Source organism: Rhinolophus hipposideros, assembly GCF_964194185.1.
Source record: "Rhinolophus hipposideros genome assembly, chromosome: 21".
Classification (NCBI taxonomy): Eukaryota; Metazoa; Chordata; class Mammalia; order Chiroptera; family Rhinolophidae; genus Rhinolophus; species Rhinolophus hipposideros.
In genome coordinates, this window is record NC_138067.1 from 9213695 (window position 1) to 9238442 (window position 24748).

The window sequence follows — 24748 nt, forward strand, 5'->3', positions numbered from 1 at the left end:
CCAAGATGGAGAAGAGGCCGAAGGCGAGCGGCAGGCGGCACGGGACGCGAGCCGAGGAGCCCACTTGACGGCCCTCGGGCGGCTGGGCCCTGCGTGCCCGCCGACAAGGAGGCCGGCGCAGCGGGCGCCCCGGGCCGGGGCTGGGAGGGGAGGGGCCCCGGCGCGCGCCCGGCCCTAGGCCCCGCCCTCACCAGGCCCCGCCCTCACCAGGCCCCGCACGCGCCCGTCCCGGCAGCCGGGGGCTGGTGGGGGGCCCCTGGGGGAGGGGAAACTGCACCGCGCGCGCGCCGCCGCCAGCTGACGCTAGCCCCGGCGCGCGCGCGCCTCCCCCGCTCCCGCCCCTCCCCGTCCCGGGGGCCCGGCGCGCGGCCCTGCTGACGTCAGCGGGCGGCCGGCGGTGCGGGGTGCGCAGAGCCGCTGGCGCACTCGCGCGCTGCGCTCGCCCCCTCCCCCGCCCGGCTGTGGCGCGCGCGCTCGCTCGCCCTCCCTTCGTTTTCTTCTTCCCTCCCTCCCAGCCTCTCTCGCGCGCTGCCTCTCGCTGCCCCTCGAGCTCCCGGCTGCGCGCGGCTCGCTGGCGCTCTCCCTCTCTTCCGTCGGCTCCCCCGAGCGATGCGAGCCCTGGGAGACAGCGACAGCGCCTCCCGCTAGAGACCTGCCCCCCGGGCCGGCCCCCTGCCCAGCCCTGCCCAGCGCGGGGGTCGGCGAAGGCGCCGCGGACGCACCGACGGCCGAGGATCGGCGATGCACATGCACTAGCAGCACCCCCTAATCACTCCCTCCACGCCCCGCGCCGCCGCCGCCTCCTCCTCCGGCAGCAGCGGCAGAAGCAGCCACCCTGCCCCCCACCCCACCCTCCGCCGGCTCCCGGGCGGCTCCTGCCTCAACTATTATTTTATTTTGGGTCGTGCACAAGCCTCAGTGCCTGCAGCCCGCGCCTCCTCGGACCGCGGGCGCCTCCTGCCTCGGCTCCGGAGCCCCAGCCCCGGCCACCCTCGCCGCGACACCCCCAGAACCCCGCCAGCTTCCGCGAGTCTCGGCTGCTAGAATCTGGTTAGCGGCTGTCTTTTTCGGAGGTTCTGGTTTCCCGACATTTTTGTTTTCAGCCAAGGGGAGGATATCGTGATTTTTTTCCCCCTTTGAGCCCAGGCTCTGCTCTCTGGGGGGGTGGGGGGCGCGCCGAGCCGGGGAGCCGTGCCAGCCTAGTCGTGCGGGCTGTGGCAGGGAAGGGGCCACCATGGGATGTACGCTGAGCGCAGAGGAGAGAGCCGCCCTCGAGCGGAGCAAGGCGATTGAGAAAAACCTCAAAGAGGATGGCATCAGCGCCGCCAAAGACGTGAAATTACTCCTGCTGGGTAAGGACCGGGCTGCCACCCCCACCCCCCGACCCCGGCCACCCCGCACCCCCCTCCGCCAGCTCCCCCACCCCACTCGCGCCCTGGGAGACCTGCGCCCCGACTTGGCACCACCAGGTACCCCGGATCGCCCACCTCCTCGCATGCCTTACCCCCCAACCCTCCCCCGTTCCCCTAAACTGACACTCACCAATTTGTCCCCCCCTGTCTGTCCCAACAGGGGCTGGAGAATCAGGAAAAAGCACCATTGTGAAGCAGATGAAGTAAGTCCCCTGTGGCATTGGGATTTGTACTTTTATGGAGAATAATTTTGTATCATTTGTATTACGTTGCTCACTCCACATTGCTCTCCAGGCCGGGGGTTTTAATTCGTGTCCACACACACACACACACACACACACACACCTACACCTGGATTTGACCCCCCTCCCCCACACCCTACGTTGGTTCTGGGTCCTACCCCCCACCTCTCAGGGTGGGTGTCTTTGAGGGAGGAGGGATAGGGAGCGTCTGTAGTTGTATGAATGACAGTATCCGCCATATTGATCAGAACATCACACTATTGGCAAGATGATGACCATTACTCTTACTTGTGGGATGTTTTGTGTATGGTTGCCTCCATTTTTGTCTGTGTCTCCGTTTCATTCTGTCTCTCACCCCTCCTCCTTGCACCCCCCCCCCCCGCCCCCCAACTCTACATCCATCATCCCATTTCCCTTACTCTTCTCCTGGGGCAGTGATTTTGAACTTGGCTAAAACATGGAGGGGACCCAGCCCTAGATTGCTGGGTTGGAGGATCAAGTGTCTGCTGTTCATAGATTTGGTGCTGAATCGGAGGTTGTGGTTTCTGCCCCCCACCCATCAAAAAAGAGGATGAGGGTTAGGGGAAGGGGCATGTGGTAGGGGAAGGGGTGGGTTTCCAAGTGGACGGAACTGGCACAGCTGTATCCAAGGCAGAGGTGGAAGGGGGATTTTGGCTGTGCGGCTGAATGCCTGTCCCTTGCTGCCTCCCCTCCCTCCTCCACTCTGCCAGCGTTTGCTGTCCTGACCCTGGCAGTTTTCATTCACTTTATGGCCTTTATCAATGTATTTATTTACATTCTGCATAGGCCACGTTCCATGTAATCTACCCACAATGCGGATTTCAGGCCCTACTTGCTGCCGCCCCCTTCTTCCTTAGATATCAGTTTCCCCTCCTAATTAACTGGGGGTGGATTTGAGTGATGGTTGAAAATTAAAACAAAATGGGATATTCCTTCCCTTCCACACTTTCTCAGTAAGAAACCTCGCCCCTCCTTCCCACTCTTCAGCTCGCTTCTTGCCCCATCCACTGGGCAGTTCCTGGTGAGCCCACAGACAGCTTGTTTGGGGAGGGGGTGGCCTGTGGGAAAGGGGTGCGCGCTCCCCGGGCCTCCTGGCCCTGCTGCTTTCGTTGACCTGTCAGTTCAGGACGGAGAAGTTCGTTAAGACCGTTTAGCGAGTATTCCACGTCGCTTTGCTGTGACACCTTCGTGCACACACAGTTCCTAATTAGGGGTTGCTGTGCAGTAAACAAAAATGATTATTTTTCAACTTGACAGAATAGCCGAAGTAATTGCATCCCGTAGGAAAACAGTGAAAAATAAAAACCTCTTTCGTGGAGGGGTGGGTGGGAGACGAAGCATGCTTGCGGTTTTAGAACCAAGATGGAAAAAAATCTTGTATGTGTAACAGGCATGACAAGCGGGTTCTAGGCGGCGCCATGATGGTTGGGAGTAGCGACTTGGAGACAATTTCCTCCGTTTGCTCGACAGGGTCTTATTTTTGTCCGAGAGCTCCCTGGGGCTTTCTTTGCAGAGGCCCCCTCGGCTGCCGCACCCCTCTGAGCCACGGGTAATTTGGCCTGGGGCTTTTCTGGAGCTTGTGCAACCTAGATGGATGGGGAGGCGGGGCCTGGGGAATTGCTCTTTGCAACAAGGTGCATGTTGCATCTGCCTGGAGCCTTTGCAGGTCGGTAAATGCAAGCAAAGCCATCCGTTTCTCCCCCAAAGGAAACGTTTTAAAACTTCAGGAGTCTAATCTGCAGTGGCGGGCTCAGAGCCCGGTAGAAGCCCCAGCCACCGGAGCTGGGTGAGGTTTCAGGCGTTGCGAGTGGTGGACAGCGCCCAGCCGAGGCCAGAAAAGTCGATGGAGCTCAGCTCGGCGGCGCTCGGCAAGGCTCGGCGCGGGCTGGCCGCGGAGCTCGGAGGGAGTCGGCAGTGTTCGGAGCCGAGTCGGGGCTCGGGCAGAGGGAGCCGAGTGCTTCGGAGGGGGCCGAAGGCATTCGGCAGAACACAGGGCTAGGGAAGGAGGAAAGGGAGGTATGCTAGAGACTGCAAATTAACTTTGCATCCACCAAATCACCTCACCTGCTTTTCTTGAACATGCCTCATGAATTAGGTTGGTTTAATAAGATGTTTAAAAATATAGATTGAGTCCGCCTTTTTTTTTTTTTTCAAAGAGAGCTGAGGAGATAGGTGTGCCATTTTAGAATGAAAATTCCTAATTATGTACTGAGGCAGGAAATCTTAAATGAAGGCTGTATGTGGGCTTAAATGTAGACTTTCCAGAGAAAGTCTCATGTGTCTCATACTTGGTTACACTAAGGAGCGGGCAAAAAACACAAGCTTTTGATGTTTGAGATAGTTAAGTCAGATATTTGAGCATTTTTTCTCTTCCCTGCACTCCCCCTCTTTTCTCACTCCCACAGGACACCTTTTTAGAAAAAAATGTCAGGCAAAACTGAGATTTTTGTAGATAAAACTATTAATATTTTTTAAAAATACACCAACTCTCTTTAGATAGGCTAGGTTTGCTCAAAAGGTCAAAGAGATTTCTGGCTCATGTAAATTTTGCTGCAAGGGACCCTGGTGTCCTATCTTCCAGAGCATTCATGAATGGCAGCTTTTTCTGTAAGTCCTCCAACTTGGCTTGAAATAAATCAGATCAGGGCCTTGTGCCAAACTGGATGCAGGACTTGTTTTATTAACCACAAAATGTGGGATTGGTGTCACTGTATCCTAGTGACAAATTCTTTTGAGTCTTCCCTTGCAGAAATGATTTTCCCGATTGCCATTTGGCTGAGAGTCACTTGAGTCAGGAGAACTGTACTGTAGGTGGGGCCAGGCCTGAAAATCTAGGTGGCATTTACAGAAAGCAATTTTGGACTTGCCTGTGCAATACGATTGGTGACCAACCAACCTATCAGACCGTACGTATGAGTTAATTGGGCTGCTATTTTATTTCACCTGAGCGATGAAATTAGAGAGTTTACCATGGATAGTGCCCTGTGAGAACTTGATTTCCTAATGGGGTCTGGAGTTTAATAGCTCGGCCTGTTGGACTGACAGGAAGAATATTGATATTCAGACATCTACAGACCTTTTAAAATCAGCTTTTCCAAAAGAGCAAAGAGCTATTCCATTCAGCCCATATTGTCATCCATGTTGTATCATGCTGATTAGAAGAAGGAATAGGCTTCCATATACGCATATGTCTGTAGTAATTGAAATAATATGATAAAGGACTGGCTGGCAGATGCTGCTTAGAACAAAACGCTTTTGCTTGATACATGTTGTAATGAGAAACTTGCATCCACTTAAGAGGTGTCATTGATTAGACTGTCATTTTAAAAGACTGATTCTTAACACTTTATTAAAAATTTCATTTGAACATAGCTTTCTGGGATTTTTGTTGTTGTTGTTTTGTATTTGAACTAGAACTAGAGTTTGGGAGCTCTGTGTCAGACAATCCAAAACATTTTAGTACTGAGAAAGAAACAATGATATTTGAGACAGCACAATATAATTTCACACATACCACGAATAATCAGTGTCCTTTTTCAATGTGTGGCGTTTTAAATAATTTTGTGTGTTAAGAGGTTGTGGCATTACCTGTGCTACAACTTGACCATTTTTCAATCCGTGGGAATCTTTTATTCTGATGAATCAATATTTTAAAAGGAAAAGTTAATTTTATTTAATTACCAAAACCTTTACAAAGAAATTTCTTAAGGAATTATATTTTACGAAGTATGGAATCAACAGAATATCACTTTAAATGACTTCCTGTTCTGAACAAATAGCAACAACTGCTTGGTCAGCCAGCTCCCTGATGAAAATGCAGAAGGAACTGTGCAGTTGCCACGACCACGACAGTTTGCCCTCATTTGAAGTGTGGAGTTTTTTGTGATGTCAAGTCCGAGCTCTGTGTCTCTGGAGCATGAAGTGGATTTTGAGGAAGATGGAGCGTTCGAAGGTGGCAGTGAGGCATGGCCTGCTAGTCTATGCTTTACAGAAATGGACACAGCAAAATGGAACATTTTGGATGTGTGTTCGTTCCCAAGGTGCCTGCTCAGTGCCATTGTAAAACAGATTGAAGGATTTGCCTGACGAAGACATCATGCTCGTACAAATATGTCAGGCCTGCCAGTGGGATATGATTCCAAGGACAGACACCACCCTATCAGGGAAGGAAGTCTTAAGACGTCACCTGCTGCCAGAGGCTGGTGGTTTCTTCCTACCAGCTTACCCTGGTGTTGCAATTAGGGTGTCTACTGTTTGGCTCGGGTTCAGGGCAAGCCTGTGTTCATTCAGCACACCGCTCTCAGCACCTACGAAGTGGTAGGCATGAGCGGAGGTAAATGGCAAGTCTGACAGGGCATTTTCTGCACATCCCCAAAGGGTCGCACGTTGAGTCAGTGCTCCGCTGAGAGCTGCTCTTCTAGATCTGTGGACTTGTTATTTCTGCGATCATCCCCTTGGCTGCTTTGCTCACCTCCCTTCCTCCTGTCTCCATGTTTATTCAAATGGATGCACCTTGCTCTCTGGAGACAGCGTAAGCGTGAACAGAATGTCAGATCAAGTAACAGATGAGTTCTCCTTTGCTGATGGATGGTGCTCGCGCCCTCCTTACTGTTCACTGAGCTGTAAATACCAGCAGACCTTCCTGCCAGAAGAGGAACAAAACAATCCACCTGATCTCCTCAGGAATGAGCTACGGAATTCTTGAGCCTCTGTTACCTGTTAGATTCTGAAATAGAACCTGTCTGCTTGTTGAGAGCGTTGTGGCTGATTAGATTAAATAGATGAGGCTTCATGGGGGATTGACACAACTCAAAAGGAATCCAGAATTTCCGTTCTGTCTGTGTGGGGATAGATTTGATGTACAGTGCCCAGAATCAGAGTGCTGCCTCATTTCCTTAGCACTTGGAACTCCCCAGGTTAGACTGTGCCTCTTAGCATGCCGCATCTACGTACTAAACAGAGGACAGGATCACTCATGTTTTTCAGCTGCTCCCAGTACCCTATTGCTGTTAACTCTGCAGACTTAATGTGAGTAGAATAAGGTACTATTTTTCTGACATGTACTCAGTCCATTTGGAAGCAGGGACTTGGCTCCCTGTCTCCCAGGGTGTTTTCATTCTCTCATTTCTTACGAAGCTAGACAGACCATTATCACAAGAGCACATCTTGAGCTGAAAGACAATAGGCAAGCTGGTGAGGGGATGATTGCAAACTGAAGGAAAAAAATGTTTGGAAAGAATTAGCCCCACATTTGACACTAGCAAATAACAACTTTCGATTTTGAAAATAGAAAAAGAAATGTGTGTACATGTAGGAGTGTGCGCACACCTACTAAATGGATTTTAAAATAACAGGGGCTATGAGAAGGGCACTTTCACCTCACTTCCTTACTGATTGCATCATCATAACAAGCTTGAAGGTGTTCAGATAAGCTCCAGTCTGAGAATTTGTTCGACTTTGTATCACATTCTTATTTTATTCTGTGCTCTCATTCATGCACAATAGTGGTTAGAAAAGAAACCATCCAACAAATCAGTCATCAGCATAGAGGGGAAGGAGAGGAAAGAATAGTGGCCTGTTACCAGTTCAAAGAAATAGGTAGTTTCTTATTTAGAGAAGTCGTTTAGCACACTTCTCTGAAATTGAGAGGTAATAAAAAACATGGACTCTGTAACCAGGCTGCCTGGCTTCAAATCTTGGTTCTACCCCTAACCAGATGTGTAACCTTAAACATGTTACTTAACTTTTTGTGCCTTGGCTTCTTTGCCTGTAAAATGGGGCTGATGATAAAAATAACTACCTAGTAAGGTTGTTGTGAGCATTAAAGGATGTCATATATGAAATGCCCTTATACTAGTTTTCTAGAAATCATTACACAAATGTCAGCTGTAGTTTTTACTTGATTGATTAGTGGGTGTTCCCTTCCCATATGGAGTTTTCTTCTCAAGTACGTGAGACTTAGCTGCCCTGAGAGCCAGAAGCTGTGCTTCATGCTCGTGGCTTCTTCCCCTTGCCTGCTCTGCAGCACCAGTTATATAACAAACTGTGTTGTCATAACTGATGTGACATTTTTGATGGCGCAGCTGCTTCAACCCAAGAGGCTGGAGTGATACTACAAAGACTGGGAAAGAGCACTGGACCTAGAGTCAAGACAAGTGGTGCTGCCCCTACCTCTTTGGGGCTCCGTTTCCTAAAAGTTGGACCAGGGCTACCGCAAGCTCCTTTCCTATGCTAAGTGGTCGATGAAATTGGGAATTATCTTCATTTCCAGGGTCTTGAGTTCTCTTATGTGAATTTCTAAATGTAAAAGCATCGATTATGGTTCCATCCTGCAGGGGTAGGGGGTACCCATGAAAACTCTTTTTAGGCCAAGATAATTGCAGAATAGCAGCCTCAACCCAAAGCTTTGTCAGGAAGGAAAGTCATAGTCCTGAGAGGCATGTTGAGAAAACCACTTCTAACCAAACTTTTCACGCAGACGTGGTTCTCAAACCAAAGAGGAGGATCCGAAAGTATCCTGTTAGTAGAAATAGAATGTTTCCGGGCGGAGAGACCCAGTGACATGTTAGGAGAAGTGGTGTGTCTGTGGCTTGCAGAACATTTAGAAATGGAGACTGCCCTGACTTCTACCAGGGATGGCTGCACGTAAAGGGTCTTGCCCGGGTTCAGGTGCCTGAGATCCTGAACTTGGGAGGCTGCAGACTAGTAAAGGGAGGATCAGGAGAACTTTGTTTTAAGTTTGATTCATGTTCTAATTTGATTTTGGGCAGGTCATTTAGCCCCCAATTCATCTCTTAATTAGGATATGGGCTTTCACCATAGAATGTCTCAGGCCTCTTTCAGCTGTAAGACTCAGTAAATGCAAAGAGAAACCTAGAAGCCTGAAATGCAGGGAATATGTGGGAGTATTTACTGCCCACAGCTTTTATCTGCTGAGCCATCTTTAGTTCTAATTTTCTTTAAAGAGAAGAGGAAAGACATTGTGCTTTTCATAGCACCAAAAAATTAAAGTAAAATACTGCAAAGCTAATAGTGAGCACCTTGAGTTTGTCCCCCTACTCACTTGATTTCTCAACCAAGAATGGAGAAAAGAGAAAAGGGAATAATAATATACAAGTTAAGGAGAGTGCTCCATGGTCAAGGATTTACCCTGGATTCTCTGCCTGTCTTCTGTGGGAAATTTTTACCTATGGGGATGGCTTCCCCATGCAGTAAAATCAACCCTGGGTCACCTGCCTCCAGGATCTCAAAGCACTAATGTTTGTTACACGCTGTAAATCAATTGGATGTTTATGTACCCCTTGCTAGCCTGGTGCCCCCTCCCTACCAGGGTTCTCTAAAGCAGGGATGATAACTTATTCTTGCTCATAATGCAGCACTGAGCCCAATATCTGGCACAAAGGAGGCGCTTAATAAACGTTAGTTGAAGAAAAAAGAAAAAGAATTACACCCTAAGAATGCAGACTTATTTCTATACAAGCCAAAGTAATAATATTGAAAGCCTTTGCTGATCATTGGCTGTGGTCATCATTTTCAATCCAATCCATTATCCTCATTTGTTTTTTCACACCGGATGAGGAACTGAGACTCAGAAAAGAAAGGTGGCTGGCTCGAGGCCACACAACTTAGGAAGTGACAGCCATGCATTCAGACCGTGATTTGTCTGATTCCAAAACGTATGTCCTTTCCATTCTAAGCACACACAGTTCTTACTCCACCACCACCAGTGTGAGCAATGGAGAGCTGGCAGGCAGGGACCCAGGACCATCAGCACATGGGCTGGCACCAGCCTTGGCTGAGCTCAGTCGCTGAGAATAGTAAGTGTCTGATTGGTGTTGGATTCCTCCTGGAAGTGAAGGCAGTGGTGGTCATCGTGTAGCACATTGGTCTGACACCAGCGTGTTCCCTGCCACCATCTGGGCAGCTCCATTTTCCACTCCTGCCTTAGAGATGTGGGTCATGAGCAGGTGGCAACAGAGAAACTGCCACAGAAGGCTCTGGCTTAGGTGGCAGCAGATGGCTTGGAGAAGACTTGGAAGAGACAGGACAGTAAGGTATCCATCCATTCAACCATTTATCCATCTGTTGATCCATCAATCCATCTGTCCAACCGTAAGCGTTTACTGAGTGCCCACTGTGTGCTAGGTGTATACATGGTATCATGGAGATAGAGGGGAAGGTCTTAGTCGCTGTCTTGGAGGAACTCAGCCTAAAGGAAGTCATATGTAAAAGACACTTACACTTTAGGGCAGGAAGTGCCACAAAACTATGGGAGAGCAAAGGGCACCTTCTCTAGGTAGGAAGTTCAGGGAGGTTGGCCAAGAGAAAATGACACGTGCGCGGAGACCTACTTAGCCAGGTAGAAAACAGGACTTCCAAGCAGAGGGACCGACATGTGCAAAGGCACTAAGATATGTCACCACGTGGAACATGTCAGGAATATAAAATGATTTGATTATAGCACAATATGTAAAAGGCATCTCAGGAGATGAAGGGTGAAGGATGAGACAGAGATCAGGTCATGAAGGACCTTCACTGTTGTGCTAAGGACTTTGGGTTTTATGCTGAATATAATGAGATGCCACTGGAAGGGGTTAAGGAATGGGTGTGAGGACCAGTCTGCACGTCAGAAAGATCACCTATGCGGACTGAACTGGAGAGTCAGATCTGGAGATGAGGAGGCCGGGTGGACAGTTCTCCCTGTGACCCAGGTGGGGAAAGAGTAAGAACTAAATTAAAGCAGTGGTAGTAGTAGAAAAAGGAGACAGGTTTAAGAGAGACTTGGGCGGTGGAATAATTGAGCTTATTTGATGATACCTTGGGGTGAGGGACGTTAAGGAGGAACTGACTTGTCAAGGATGTAGCCAAGAATGAGTCCACTGGTGGGGGGCGGCGCCATTCCCGGAGGTAGGAAACAATGAAGGAGGAAGAGTGAAGACCTGGGGAGAGAAACAGTGACTTAGTTTGGCCATGGTGGTGATGCTTGTGGCTCATCCAAGTGGAGATTGCTGGCAGGCAGTTGCACAGACTCGTGTGGACTAGGAGATAGGACACGCTCGGGGAGAAGGGTCAGTTGGGATTCTGTGGTGCTAGTGGGCAGTGAGAGCCATGGGAGTTGGTAACATCAGCAGGCTGCATGAAAAGGGGCGGTAAGGCAGAGGATGCCTCGCCCACCACACGCACAGCACCCAGCTCCAGGAAAGGAGAAGCTTCTAGGAAGGAAAGCCTGAGGGAGCCTGAGCGGGAGCCGTCTGAGAGATGGAAAGAAAACGCAAGGTAGAGCAGCATCAAGAAAGCCGAGGAAGGAAAGAATTTCCAGAAGGCCAGGAAGTGGTTAGTCGAGTCAGATACTGCAGTCGTCAACCCTGATGAAGACTGGCAGGTGGCCACTGGGTCTGGAAAGTTGTGACCTTGGCAAGAGCAGCTTCAGTGGAGTGGCAGGAGAAAAGCCAAATCGCTGTAGGAGGGAAGCAGTGAGGGGGACTGAGGAGATGGAGGCATAAATGGAGACTCCTGGAAAAGAAACCTGGGCTGTAGAAGGATGGGGAGCAGGGGAGGGAGAGAGCGAGAGACGTAGGGTATGGGGTTCAGGGAGCGTTTTATTTTGATTGTTCATTTGGCTGCCATGGAGGCACTGGGATCCACTGAGAAGCTGTAAAGAAAGAGCCCACGTGGAGGGAGACATTGTAGGTCTGAAAGGGGAAGTGGGAGAAGGAGCAGGGCTCCACGAAGATGGGCAGAGAGCAGGGGCAGATGTGGATGGCAGCTTGATCTGGACCTAAATGTGCCTCTGCTTCCCTGAGACTGCCAGGAGGACAGTAAGGGTGGGGCGCGAGTAGAGAAATTTGGGGGTGGGATGGTGGAGACAAGAAGTTAAAGGAGTTCCTGCCTTACCATTTATTTTTCTCTGTGAAGTGGGAAGAATTAGAAAGCAACCGTGCTTATTTACCAGCACACCAAAGACGGGTAATCTTTATTCTAGTCAAACTACTTATTCATTCACTTACCCAGTGTTTATCTAGCACCTAGATCAACAGTGTTGGGCGCCGCAGTTCTAGGAGCTTAGAGATTCAGTGGTGAGCAAGTGAAGGCCCAGGGGAATCAGGCAATAACTTTGTTAACAAATAATTGGACATAATAAATGCAGATTGTGAAAAATTCCCAGAGCCAAACCTTTGGGTGAGGCCTTATGCTGATCACCAGGGGATCCAGTTTTTGCCCTCAGTTGAATCAGTTGGAGGTGACAGATCAGTGCCAGCGGGCACAGAAGAGGCAAGGATGGAATTGAATTTGCACAAAGGCTAACGATTAGGCCTCCAAGCAGCTAGGTGGAGAAATGAGAGTTGGGTGGACACCTGTAGTTTCACTCTGCCCCGCTTCACTCATTCCAGTCGATTTTAGTGGGACTGCTGGTCAGAGTAGATAGAAGTGGGCGTGACTCAGGCCTTGCCATTCACAGTGTCCCATTCTCCCGGCCACAGTGATTGGCCCAGGGATGGAATGCTACTCAAGCCAGGCCAGTGTCCTTCTCTGGAATTTTATAGTTACTATGAAACCCTTCATCTGAGGTCCCAGCAAGATGCTCACTGGATTGGAATGATGAAAGCCTGGAGCTGTCTATAGCCATATCTCCACATCGCCATCGCTCTCTGTAAGGAGGAAGCTTGCTTACCACGGGGGAGACTGAGGCTTTGAGAGATTGGGGGATGGGGGAGGGAATGGGGCAGAGAGAGGGAGAGAGGGAGGAAGCCAGAAGGACATTTGATGTTATTATTGTAAACTCTGAAGCTGGCTGTGGAGACCAGACAGTTAGGGAACCAGTAAATCTCTTCTTTTACACAAACTGATTTGAGCTGGAATTCTCTCCTTTACAACCAGAATCATCCTGATGAAAAGGGCTTCTTCTGCCTTTCGGGAAGAAGAAACAGGATGAGCGAAAGCACAAGAGCGGGACACAAACATGCAGGGCACCATCAGGGAGTAGTGGGCAGTCTTCTGTGACTGGAGTCAGGGGGCTTTGTGGGAACATGAGGAGCAGTGATAGGAAAGGGACAGTGGAGCTAGGCTGTAAGCTTCCCTGTCAGTGTGCCAAGGGGTGTAGACTTTCAATACATCCTACCCATGGCAGTGCAGTAGTGTGCCAACTCAGGAGAACTTGGAGAAGGGAAACCAGAGAAGAGGCTTAGGAATAGAGAGAATTTTGTTTGTTTGTTTTTTGTTTTTGTTTTTGTTTTTGTTTTTGTCTAAACTAGGGAAATTAGAAAGAAAGTCAATAAGGAGAGATTTTGGAGGCAGAAGAGGTGAGGCCTGGTGTCCAGTTGAACGTGGGGAGAAGAGAGTAGATCAGAGGAGTCCTCCCAGTTTTAAACCTGGGTGAGGAGTATAGTTATGTCATCAAGTTAGGAAGCATAGGACCAAGGAGAGAGGTAGCAGTAGGAAGATGGCGAGTCAAACCACAGGCACAAGTGCAGGTCCTTGCAGGATAATTGTTGTGTTCAGCGATTCTCGCAGGAAGTCATTCTGGTGTTTAGCAGAGAGGTCGGGGCTGGAAGGAGAGTTGGGCCATGAGAGTGGGTGCAGGGCCCCTGGGGTGAGTATGCAGATGGAGAGACTGGGGCCCAGGGAAGGAGCCCTGTCTCCCCCGGGAGGTGAGCAGGGGAACCTGCCTTTGGTAGACTCCGAAGAAGCTCCAACTGGGGAAAGGGGCTGAGGCCAGACGAGCAGGAGAACCCCGTCACATGGGGAACCCAGGGCCGACATGTGCTTCAGGAAGTTCTGTGTGGCAGCAGGGTTCTCTTCCGGTGTTGCCAAGTTAGATAAGGACTGAGGAAAGGCCATTGTTTTTGGTGATTGAAGCTGCTGCTGGCCTTTGAAAGAGCAATTTCGGTAGAGGGAAAGGGGTAGAAGCCAAACTCAAGGAGATTTGAGGGTGGAGGTAAGACTGGACCGGGAGTAGAGAAACGGGAGTTCTCCCCCAGCTCGGTCCCTCCTTCACTTGGGTGCCCCAGGCAAACTCCTGAACTCCTTGAGGACCTCGTGTCGTCACATAAAAATTCAGAAACTCGACCGAATAATCTATAAACTTCCACTCAAGTCTTAAGGTCCTAATTGCCATTTTGCTGTCCAGCAAAACAGATGCTCTCGTAGCAAAGGAAGTCCCCACCTTTTCCCTTGGCCACCCCCAACTGAGATAATCAATTATAACAAAAGTAAGCTTCCAGAAGTCTGATGCTAATTGAGAAAGAAAACTGGGACACCAGCTCAGGGATTGGTGGACACCAGTGCATGTTGGGTCCACGTGTGCTCTCCGCTGAGAGTGTGGAGCCCTGCAAGGTAGGACTTTGTCTCATGATCCTGTCACGGTTTACGAGACCTGGACGGTGTGCTGCTCTGCCACGGGCAGGAGTGCTGAAGATGGTGCCAGGGCACGGAGACAAACAGCCCCGCCTACATGAAGGAGCTCCAGCCAGCGTGGGCCAAGAAGACCTGAAGAAACCCTGCTTCTGGAGAGCAGCATGCCTGAGGGCACCAGGGGGCAAGGGCAGGAGAGGCACTGGCTCTGGCTCTAGGTCACTGTGGCCCCATGGGGGTTGGGGAGGGGCTTTGGGGAAGGGCTGGTAGAATGGCAGCAGGGAGACACTGGTTCTCAGTTGTGACCATTCTTTTTTCCCACCACCTGCAACATATGGCCTGTTTCTTCTCTGAATCCTTTCCTTAGAGTTTCAACCATGTGCACCTCACTGTTCCCTAACTCTTTTGGCAGCTGTTTGTTCTGTGAACACCAGTGGAAGACCAAACAGACATGTTTCAGTGCTTTCAAGGTTTCTGGGAATAGAGCCCTTAATAAGACTTGCAAGCTTGCTGTCCTCAAGAACCTTATAGTTAAGCAGGTAGCCAGTAAATAAGTAAATGAATAAGCAAAGTCACTTCATGTAGTGATATGTTCTAATAGGAAATCGGGGTTAAACAGTGGAGAGTGGTGAGAGGAGATGAGGGATAAGAGAGAGGTCAGGAAAGACCTGAGAAAGCTGGAATCGCAGAGGCAAAGGCCCTGAGGCAGAAATGAGCTAAAAGAAGGCCGAGGAGGCTGGCCCATAGGGAAGGAAAAGTGACGCAGAAAGGGATTAGAGGCGGGGCAGGGCCTGGTGGCCACGGAGAGGCATTTGGGTTCCATTTGGAATGCCATGGGGTGGGGAGGTTTGAAACACAAGACGACTTGACCTGTCTTATATTTTAAAAAGATCCCTCTGCATTCTGGAAAAAGCAAACCCATAGGGACAGAAACCATGTCAGTGGTTTCTAAGGATGGTAGGGGAGAGAGATTGACTACAAAGGGGCACAAGGGAACTTTGGGAGGTGATAGAAATAGTCTCTTTTTTGTAGTGGTGTTTATACAACTGCTATGTTTATCATCAAACTGTATGGAAGCTAGACAGTAGGACCGTCACACAGTCAGTCTACATGGTGCCACAGTCAGTCCACAGTCTCATAATTTAGCCTGTGTCCCATGCTGTTACTGGTGGCTCTCTTAAATCAGTTTATTGATGTGTGTTCCTAGTTTTCCTATTTACACAGCTTTCCTTTACAACTGGCATGAAAGCTCAATGTGGGTAGAAACCATCTGCTTCTTTTGTGTGGACCCATGGTAGAGGCTTATGACATGTTTTTCCTTACATTTGAGGGGTGCTTTAACGTTTCCAAGCTGCTTCTACATTCATTTTCGCCTTTGAGCCTTTCGGGCTACCCAGACATGCCCACATCCCCATTTTATAGATGAGAAACAGATGAAAAGAAGTCAGTGTGACAGTGTCAGAAGCATGGATTTCGGAGATTTTGGCTTTGCTTCTTCTTATCTATAAGTGTGATGTGAGGAGAATTATTTAATCAATAAAAAGAGTAAAAATAAAGACATTGAAGACACACTGTGGGAATTAAATGAGGTAACACAGCTAAAAGTACAGTAGTTGAAATTCACTAACTTGTAGCTATTTGTATCATGTTTTCCTGTCAGAGAAAAGTGATTTATTCGAAGTGATGAACCAGGTGGCAGTTGTTCTGATTCGTGTGTGTCTCCTTCCGTCATATTGCTCAGTACGTTCTTCCTGTTTTTCAGTTGATTGGTTCAGGGCTAATTACTTTTGACTAACTCCGAGCCTTTAGTGCAGTCAGTTATTAATTAAGCACCTACTTACTGAGCACTCACTATGTGCTCGACATAGGATATAGGGGTGAGCACAGACAGGCTCCGTCTCTGCCCTCGACTGCGGAGGTGCCCTGCAGGTAGTAAACATGACTGCCCCTGAGCGGTGGAGGGTGCGGAGGGAGTATCTGCCTTGCTTTGGAGAATGGGAAGACTTCTGGGAGGTAACATTGAAACTGCCCATTTTAACACAAAAAGCATTTCTGTTGTGACATAGATCAATAAACGTGCAAAATGTGCATTTATCTTGCATGTTTCACAAGTGTTTTAGAAATCACATAATCCTATAACCTTCAGTAGGTCAAAAACTCGGACATTGCTTGTACCCAAGAAAGTCCCGCCCTCAGCCCTCTACCTTGACTGTCATGCTATTTCCTGGCTTTTCTGTGGACTTTATCACCTATGTGTGCATCTTCTGATATAATTTATTCTCACCTGGTTTTTATATAATTGGAATCACAGTTATGTATTAAGTCTTATATCCTCCTTCAGCATTGTGTTGTAACATTCATGCAAGTTGTATGTAGCTGTAGTTCCTTCATTTTCATTGCTATATAGTATTCTATGGTATTTGTCTTATGAGTATTTACAATTTTCCTATGTAACATTCACAAATATTTATAAATATTCATCAATGTGCTATATATTATGATGCTCTGTATCATTCACTTTATTGCTGTATACTTTTTGTTATGTACCCACTATGACCATACTGTAATTTATTATATTTATCCATTCTACTGTTAATGTGCCTGTAGGCAATTATGAAGGGTGCTGCTGTGAAGACCCATAGAGACACGTATCCTGAGGCATATGCATTTGTGAAGGGCTCTGTGAAGTGGAATTGCTGGGAATCTCCAACTGTAATAGATAATACCACATTGTTTTCCGAAGTGGTCATTCCATTTTTACATGTGCAGTAGCAGAAAGAATTCCTGGTGTTCCAAATCTTGCCAAGATTTGGTATTGTTGAACTACTTAATTTTTGCCAAACTGATAGGAAAGTAGTAATCTCTCGTTGTGGTTTTACTTTACTATTCTAGAGTGTTAATGAAGTGAACAGCTTTTCATATGTTTACTAGAGACACTGGATTTCCTCTTTTGTGAAGCACTTGTCCTCTTGTCGCTTTTTTGTTTTTTAGGTTGTAATTTTCTCACTAATTTGTAGGATCTCTTTATATGTTCCGGATACTCGTTTTTTCCCAGTTTTATTCATTACACATATTACTTCCCATTCTCTGGCTTGTATTTTCACTTTGTTCATGGTGTACTGTGATAAAAAGATGTTCTTATTTTTAATGTAGTCAGATTTTTTTCAGTCTTCCCCTTTGATTAGTGTCTTTTGTGTCCTATTTAAGAAATCTTTCTTTATCTTGAGGTGGCAAAAGCTATCCTCTTTTTTCCCCTCTTCAAAAAGCTTTGAAGCTTCTTTCATTTCAGATTTTGGTGTCTAATTCACCTGTAATTGACTCTTGCATGTGATGCACGATAGAAGTCCAGTTTCATTTCCCCCCCGAATGGATACCCGTTTGTCCCAGTGCCTCTTGTTGAAAAGGCCATTTTTGCAGTCACTGTTTTGTAGAGGCACCTCTGTCATAAGTCAAGTGTTTATATATGCAGGGACCTGTTCCTTGGCTCTCTATTCCATTCCATTGGACTCTTCACTCCTATGTCAGTACCACACAGTCTTGATTCCTATAGCTTTAAATGTGTCTGGATATTTGGTTGAGAACATACCCCACCACGACCACCTTGGTCATCTTCATGAGAATTTTGGCTGTCTTCAGCCCTTTGTGTTTGCATGAAAATATTAGAATCACTTTATGTGACACACACACACACACACACACACACACTCATACACACTCACCTATTGGGATTTTGATTAGTATTTCTTCGAATCCACTAATCTGTTTGGCTAGAATTGACATCTTTAAATCTTAAGTCTTCTTGATCCACGAGCATGCTATGTTTCACCATTTGTTTAAGTTGTCATTAACTGCTTTTAAAAATATTTATAATTTTCCCCATACAGGTTTTATATACCTTTTGTTAGATTTATAACTAGATACTTGATGTCTACAATGGTCTTGTAATTGCTTCTTTTTGTGAATTGCATTTTGTATCTGTTGCTGATATACAGAAATACGATTGGCTTTTTTGTGTATTGATTTTGTATTTGTCGATCTTACTTAATTTTATATAAAGTCTCATGGTTAATCTGTCGACTGAGTTCCAGAGAAGGGAGAGACGTCTCTAGTTCCCATGGCTAGCTAGTAACAGAGCAAGAATGAGTGTGGTCCCATTTCTCCTTAACTTCCCAAGAGAGGATATTCAGGAAGCGTTGGGGGAAGTCAGTTGGCGAGAAGGAAATAATATTTATTGAACATCTGTAATTTAAGATGCTTCATACAAATAATCAGCTTAACTCACGATCAGGTTATTGGTGAAGAAAATGAGATTCAGAGAGGTTTTCCAAAGCACGTGTTCAGGGTCACCCCTCGGTTCATCACTGAGAGGACATTCTCGAGTTCGAGGAGTCCTGTCCTGTTGCTTTGTCACGTATATACCAGTCAGCGTGCCTTCTGCATTCAATGTCGACTCCCGCGGAACTCTCTGGGCCTCCTACCCTCAACCTGCTGTCTCCCAGGGCCCCAGCCCTGTGCAGACCTGGGGCTGCCACTAAGAAGCTGTAGTAGCATCTTTGGACTCACTCAGGCCTGCTTATTGTCGGCGCTTGGGGTGAGTTCCTACCCGAGGTCCCGAGATCAGTTTCCTTACACAGTTCCCTCCCAGCTGAGAAAATGTGTTCCCAACTTGTTGGGTCCTAGGAACCAAATTAGGAGTTGTCCTAGTTCATCTTTTCTCAGCCCTGACTTGAAAACATGGGAGGGATTTTTATGAGCCTGCTTTGTTGTACAACTGACTGGAGAGAATTTATGACTGCAGGCCTCCCAGCACCCCTTCCCCCAGTCCTGCTGATTGTCAGGAGCTGCCTGCAGGCAAGGAGGTTGCTGTGGCTGGCTGTGCAAAGGAATTGTGAAGTGGTCTGTTTGTGAGCATAGCCCGCAGTCTCTATTCAGTGTGACAGCTTCCTACTCTGGAGCACATGGCCCTTCACTGGATGACTGTAAATTATGCAACTCCAGAGTTAAACAATGAGGAGTCATGGCGAAAAGGAAGGGACAAACTGTGGATTGCAGCCGGGATCTGAAATGTGAGTGTGCAGACTCAGGCTGCTTGGCGATTGATGAGAGGAGGGCTTTAGCAATTGGGAAAATCCAGGAAGTCCTGTCACAGGGCTACTTGTGAGCATGGGTTTTACTTTTTTAAAATGTAAATGTTCTTTTCAAACCCTGTTTACTAATTCTGGGAGAGTTTTAGAAACTAGGAGGGACATTTACAAAAGAAAGCAGTCGTATGGTGTTACCAAATGTCATTGAGTCCTGATGGCCCCAAGTCATCGTTTTGTGTTACTGCTTTGTGCTAAAAACCAGTAGTGCCACTAAGGGCAATTGATGTACAGACGATTTACCCCATGTGCCCCCACCACGGTCCTGGAAGGCAGTTAACTCTGCGGTGATATGCTGTGTGTAACGTCCCTGTCTCTTCTCTCACTGTCACCTGTCAGGCCTTGCAGCGTGCCTGGTCTTACCTCAAGCGGTCTTCCCCTTCTACTCTGAATCTGCAGTGGCCCGGAAAGCTACATGACTGGGTTTGTCACAGTAGTGTGGAAGACAACAGTAGATAGCTCTAAGTGAGGAGCTGAGGAACTCTCCTAGGACGAGATGCTTGTGCTCGAGGGCCTGGACCTTTCTGCATTTCTGCCTATGTATGACACGGGGTTAAGTGTGTGAAAGTGGATTGACAGCTGTGCAGGGATGGTGGCAAGGTGTTCTTGTGCAGTGTGGTGCTCGGAGTTCTTCATTGTCCTGCAGGGCTGATGGCAGGGTTTTGATTCGTAGCAATTGCTGGACAGACAGCTCCTAGGTAAGAGTGATACACTATCCTTTGGTGCAAAAGACGTTGGGCTTCCTTTGCTATAGCAAAAGTACCCTGCTGGGCCCTTTCTATAAAATGACGTGGGCACACATGGGTGCCACCCAGGCTCTGACTGGCAGGCAGGGACATCCCCAGCAACCCTCCCCAGGGGTGGGCACCCTGGGGATCTGCTCACCTGCCTGAGAACTTAAGGTCACTCACCTGAGCCATCCTGACCCGGTACTACTCTTCGGTCAAGACCCACACGAATTCTTTCAGGGAAGAGAGAATGTGAATTTAGCTGTTTTCAGGTGTTTGCAGCCCTCACACTAAAGTGTTGGAAACCACTTGGATAAAATGCTTTCTACCAACATTATTGTTTGTTCTTTTTTTTTCACTGTGCAGATATTTACTGAGTGCCTACTGTGTACCCAGCACTGTTTTAAGTGTTGGAACTGAGTCAATTGCTGCCCGCGTGGAGCATTCTTACACTCTAGTGGTGGGGAGACAGGCAGTAAGAAACAAGTGAAATGTGTAGTAGGCCATCTGGTGATAAATGCGATGGGGAAGAAGAAAGCAGGGAAGGGAGGTCAAGAATGGGGAGGAGATGTAACAGTTGTTAAAAGATGAAACGGAGCCCAGATTTGATGGAGATGAGGAGCCAGCCAGGTACAGTGGGGGCAGAGGGGATCGGAAGTGTGAAGGCTCCAAGTCAGGAGGGTACCTGGTACGTGTGTGAGGGGCCTTAAGGGGGCCTGTGTAGCTGAAGTCACAAATGAAGTGGAAGATGGGCACCCTTGTGGAGTCCATCACTGGCTGGAGTGTGGTCTCACTTAAAGGTGGGGTCAGAAAGGAAGCTCCATCACAAACCTGCGTGGACCTGTGTCTGTGGGCATATAGACTGTTACTTGCCTGCAAGGCCAGCTGCTTGAGGGTGCGCGCGCGCGTGTGTGTGTGTGTGTGAGTGTGTGTGTGTGTGTGTATGTGCCCTGACAGAGGAGGGACACGGGAGGGAAGGAGCCCTTCCAGGAATGGAGTGGCTGACTCTGCATGGCCTCGGGAGGACGTCATTTCTGGCTGGTCTTTCAGAGACAAGCACCCAGAGCGTGTGGGCTGCCCCGTGCTGCTGGTCTCCTAGTGGAGGAGGCTCTGATCATTGGCCTTGGTTCTGCCTTCTGCTCTCCTGCTCCCCCGGCCCCAGACCGTGAGCGCCGAGGCCTGAACAGCACGAGAAGGGTGGCCTGCAGACCCATCAGCATTGTTGACCCCGGTACGGCCTCAGCAAGCAGATTTGGGGTTGACGTGCAGATCCAGGGAGCCAGGGCCACAGGGCGGGCTTCCCCAGGTGTGGCTCAAAAGTTTAGTGGCATACAAGTGAACCGTGTAGATTGATATGTTTATTCAATGTGTTTTGGGACAAAAGATCCCTCACACATCAAAACCATGGTTTTACAAATAAAAGTGTTTAGGATGAAGTTAGAGTAAGCAGGGCATTTTTTAAAAGGCAATAAAAGCCAGGAAGGTGGGGGAACAAAGCTGTTTGGGGCAGTGCTGTCCTCAAACCTGCCCACAGCATGGGGTTTCTGACCGGGTTCCTGCCCTCTTGGGGACAGGAGCATCTTGGACGGGCTCCTCCTCTGCCATCTTGGGAAGTGGCAGCAGTGCCTCTGTTCCAGCCCCAGGTACATAGGCTGCCCCCTAATTCCCTCTCTGTCATCTTCTTCCCAGCAATACCTGCTGGGTGTGTGTCCCCATGGCCTGCACCTGGCCGGTGCCCCATTGCCACCATCTCTGGCTCATCCTTTCTCCGGGTCTGTGGCATGGAGTCTCCTCAACTGTCTTCCAGGAATGCTGGTTTTGCCCTTCCCCGCCCTAGCACAGCCACCTCATGGTTTCTGTGCACCCTCTGCATTGGGCCTGAAACCCTCGTCAGCTCTGAGAACGTACCACAGCCCAGGCCACTGCGCGCGCGCGCACACACACACACACACACACACACACACACACACACACTGCTCCTGAGCGCCTCTCCTGCCGGGGGCTGCCTCTCTGGCACCCACCCACACGCCCGCCTCCGTTATCTCCCCAGGCAGCCTTCCTCTGTCCCTTCACGTGGAGATCCAGCCTCCGTGGGGTGTTCCTCAGCACGCTAACCCACATCAATCTCCATTCTCTTAGTTATTTTGTATATGATGCCGGCACCACGCCATCAGTTTCTTAATATGCTGTCGTGCTCCCATAGGTATTATCGCTTTGTTTCTCTGGGCATCACAGACACACACGTGCACACGTGTGCACTCTTACCACACAGACACATGCACACGCGTGCACTCTTACCACACAGACACATGTGCACTCTTATCACACAGAGACACACGTGCACATGTGCGCACTCTTACCACAGACACGTGCACACACGTGCACTCTTACCACACACGTGTGCACTCTTACCACACAGACACATGTGCAATCTTACCACACAGAGACACATGTGCACACGTGTGCACTCGTACCACACACACAAGTGCACTCTTACCACAGAGACACGTGTTCACACGTGTGCACTCGTACCACACACACACAAGTGCACTCTTACCACACAGAGACACACATGCACACACGTGCACTCGTACCACACACACACACGTGCACTCTTGCTCCCTGCGAGCCTAGCACGCGGCTGTGCCATGAGCTGACTGGAGAGAAACAGTGTGAGCGTCACGGTCAAGTGTGCCACAGCGTTGGTGGTGGCACTGCCCAGTTGGCATCCCGGCTGTGCCACCTTCCAGCTCTGTGACCTTGGGCAAGTAGGTTTGAGGATTATGTGAAACACACTAGAAAGTATTTTGCCCAGTCCTAGGAACGTAATAATGATGATTGCTGTTGGCAAACATTTGGATGTGTAGGGCTTGGTTCCTGACTAGGCTGTAAACCCCCTGTGGAGAGAGGGAGAATTCCAATACATACTCTCCTCTAGCCCATCAGCCAAACAGGTCCGCGGCGCACAGTGAATATTCAGGGTAAATTTACATAATAAGTAGAGCGGCCGGTTTTATCATAAATTGACTGTTAGGCATAGAAGAAGTTTTTGCGATGCTTATATGAAACTTCAGTAAACATACATGATATGTGTTGTGTATTTGGGACCCCAGTGGATTAAGAACTGCTGAGCCTATCAAACGCAGCTCTTTATTGAGCACTTACTGTATGCAGGGAAAGGGAAGGGCTATGCTCTCTGCCCTCCTGTTTAGACGCCCATCTCTGACCACCCATCTCCTTTCTCCACAGCCTAGATCTGGGACCTCTGCTCCTTTTCCCTGCAGATCTTGGAATTTTCAACTTATTCCTGCAGATGCTAGGGCCGGTGCTAAGCAATAGAGGAGTTTTTGGCAGGGCTACAACGCTAGGCCCTTCCTTCCTGCACTTCTACTGCTAGGGGGAAAAAAACCTAAAAGAAATCGTATCTTGATCTAGGCAGTGTTACACAGGTTATATCTCTATAAAAATCTATTGAGCTGTACACTTAAGATTTATATGTCTTACCATATGTAAATTATATCTCAATCTTTTTAAAGGTGTTAATAGTATTTTTTGTTAAGTGAAGGAAAGCCTGAGAAATGAAGCAATGCCCCTCTGAGTCTCCCAGCCTCAGGAGAGTCTGATTCTGCAGGGAGCGAGGGGGGGTGCTCTCTGGGGGGAGGTGTTTGATCCCTCTAAACAGAAAGGCACGCCCCAGACAGCCTAGTGTTCCCTCCTCAGCTGCTAGCATCAGCCCTCGTGAGCCTCCTTCATCCCGACGTGTGCAACTGGCAGGAACCAGCCGGAGGAGATGCCCCATCAGCCACTTGACATGCCCTAAACTGCCCGACACATGCGCTCATGGCTACAGCTTCGCCTTGGGCACAAACCACCTGCCTCTGTGAAGCACAGCATTCAAGTGCTGTCTCTGCCATTTGCCAGGCGAGGAGTCAGCAGGTCCTCACCCTCACTGCGCCGCGGGGGTGTTACCCCCTGTAAAATGACCTGTGATACCCGTCTCCTGCGCCTGCCTGTGAGGAGAGGCCAGTGAGGTCACAGATAGGAAAGTCTTACAGGACCATGAAATAGACACTATCGACAAAATACAGCCCCAAGCCCTGCTTAATTCCCCCGATATTTGAGCGCCCCAGGTTTTCAGGGGCAGTAAAGCCCAGTAGCTCAGTGTGCAGACTCTAGAGGCAGACTGCCTGGGTTCACTGGTTGCTAGGTGCATCACCGTGGCAAGCTGCTTACCCTCCTGGTGCCTCAGTTTCCTCGGTTGTAAAATGGGATGATGACATCACTTACCCCACAGAGTTGTACTAAGGATTAGATGAGTTAATCCAGGCAAAGCACTTCACTCAGGGCTCAGGTATGCAGCTAAAATTAACCATGGGCACGGCTCTCTGCTAAGGCTTGAGAGGACATCTTTCTTGGGCAGAAACCAAAATTAAACAAACAAAAAATTAAAACAAAAAACAGAAAAACCAGGACAGGTCTCATGGAATAGTAACTGCTTCATGCACTAGCTATATTGTCCGTGACTTGAGGCTTGAGATTGATTATTGGCTGTATTTGGCAAATTTTTTCCATCCTAAAACCTTTCATCTTTCGAGTTGAACTAATACATAAAAGTCCCCTGTGGCATGGCCTTGCCTTCAGAGTTTTGCTGCGGCATCAATTGTGAGCTCTCTGACTTACAATTCAGCAAAAAAGTGACAGGCTGGGTATTCTTGTTCAATCCAGGTGATTGCTGCATAGTCATTTTTAACAGGACACCAGATCGAGCTGAACGCTGGCAGCGGCGTAGTGTGCATATTAAATTCAGGACTCTGGTGATACAGATTGAGCCTCTGCGTCTTTCTCTCATGAGC

General features: G+C 48.6%; 1 protein-coding gene across 3 annotated transcripts in view; it reads left to right on the forward strand.

Moving 5' to 3' along the window:
- Positions 1-476: 476 nt before the first annotated feature.
- The window catches only part of GNAO1 (G protein subunit alpha o1), a 145413-nt gene continuing 121141 nt past the window's right edge, over positions 477-24748 (forward strand). Inside the window, exons 1-3 of one of the 3 annotated variants that reach the window (XM_081030806.1) lie at positions 492-1050; positions 1222-1352; positions 1573-1615. In XM_081030806.1, coding sequence (XP_080886932.1) covers positions 1235-1352; positions 1573-1615 — 161 coding nt within the window. In that variant the 5' untranslated portion in view covers positions 492-1050; positions 1222-1234. Of the gene's footprint in view, positions 1353-1572; positions 1616-24748 lie in introns of all 3 variants that reach the window. The other 2 variants (XM_081030807.1, XM_081030805.1) reach the window with 2 other exon arrangements.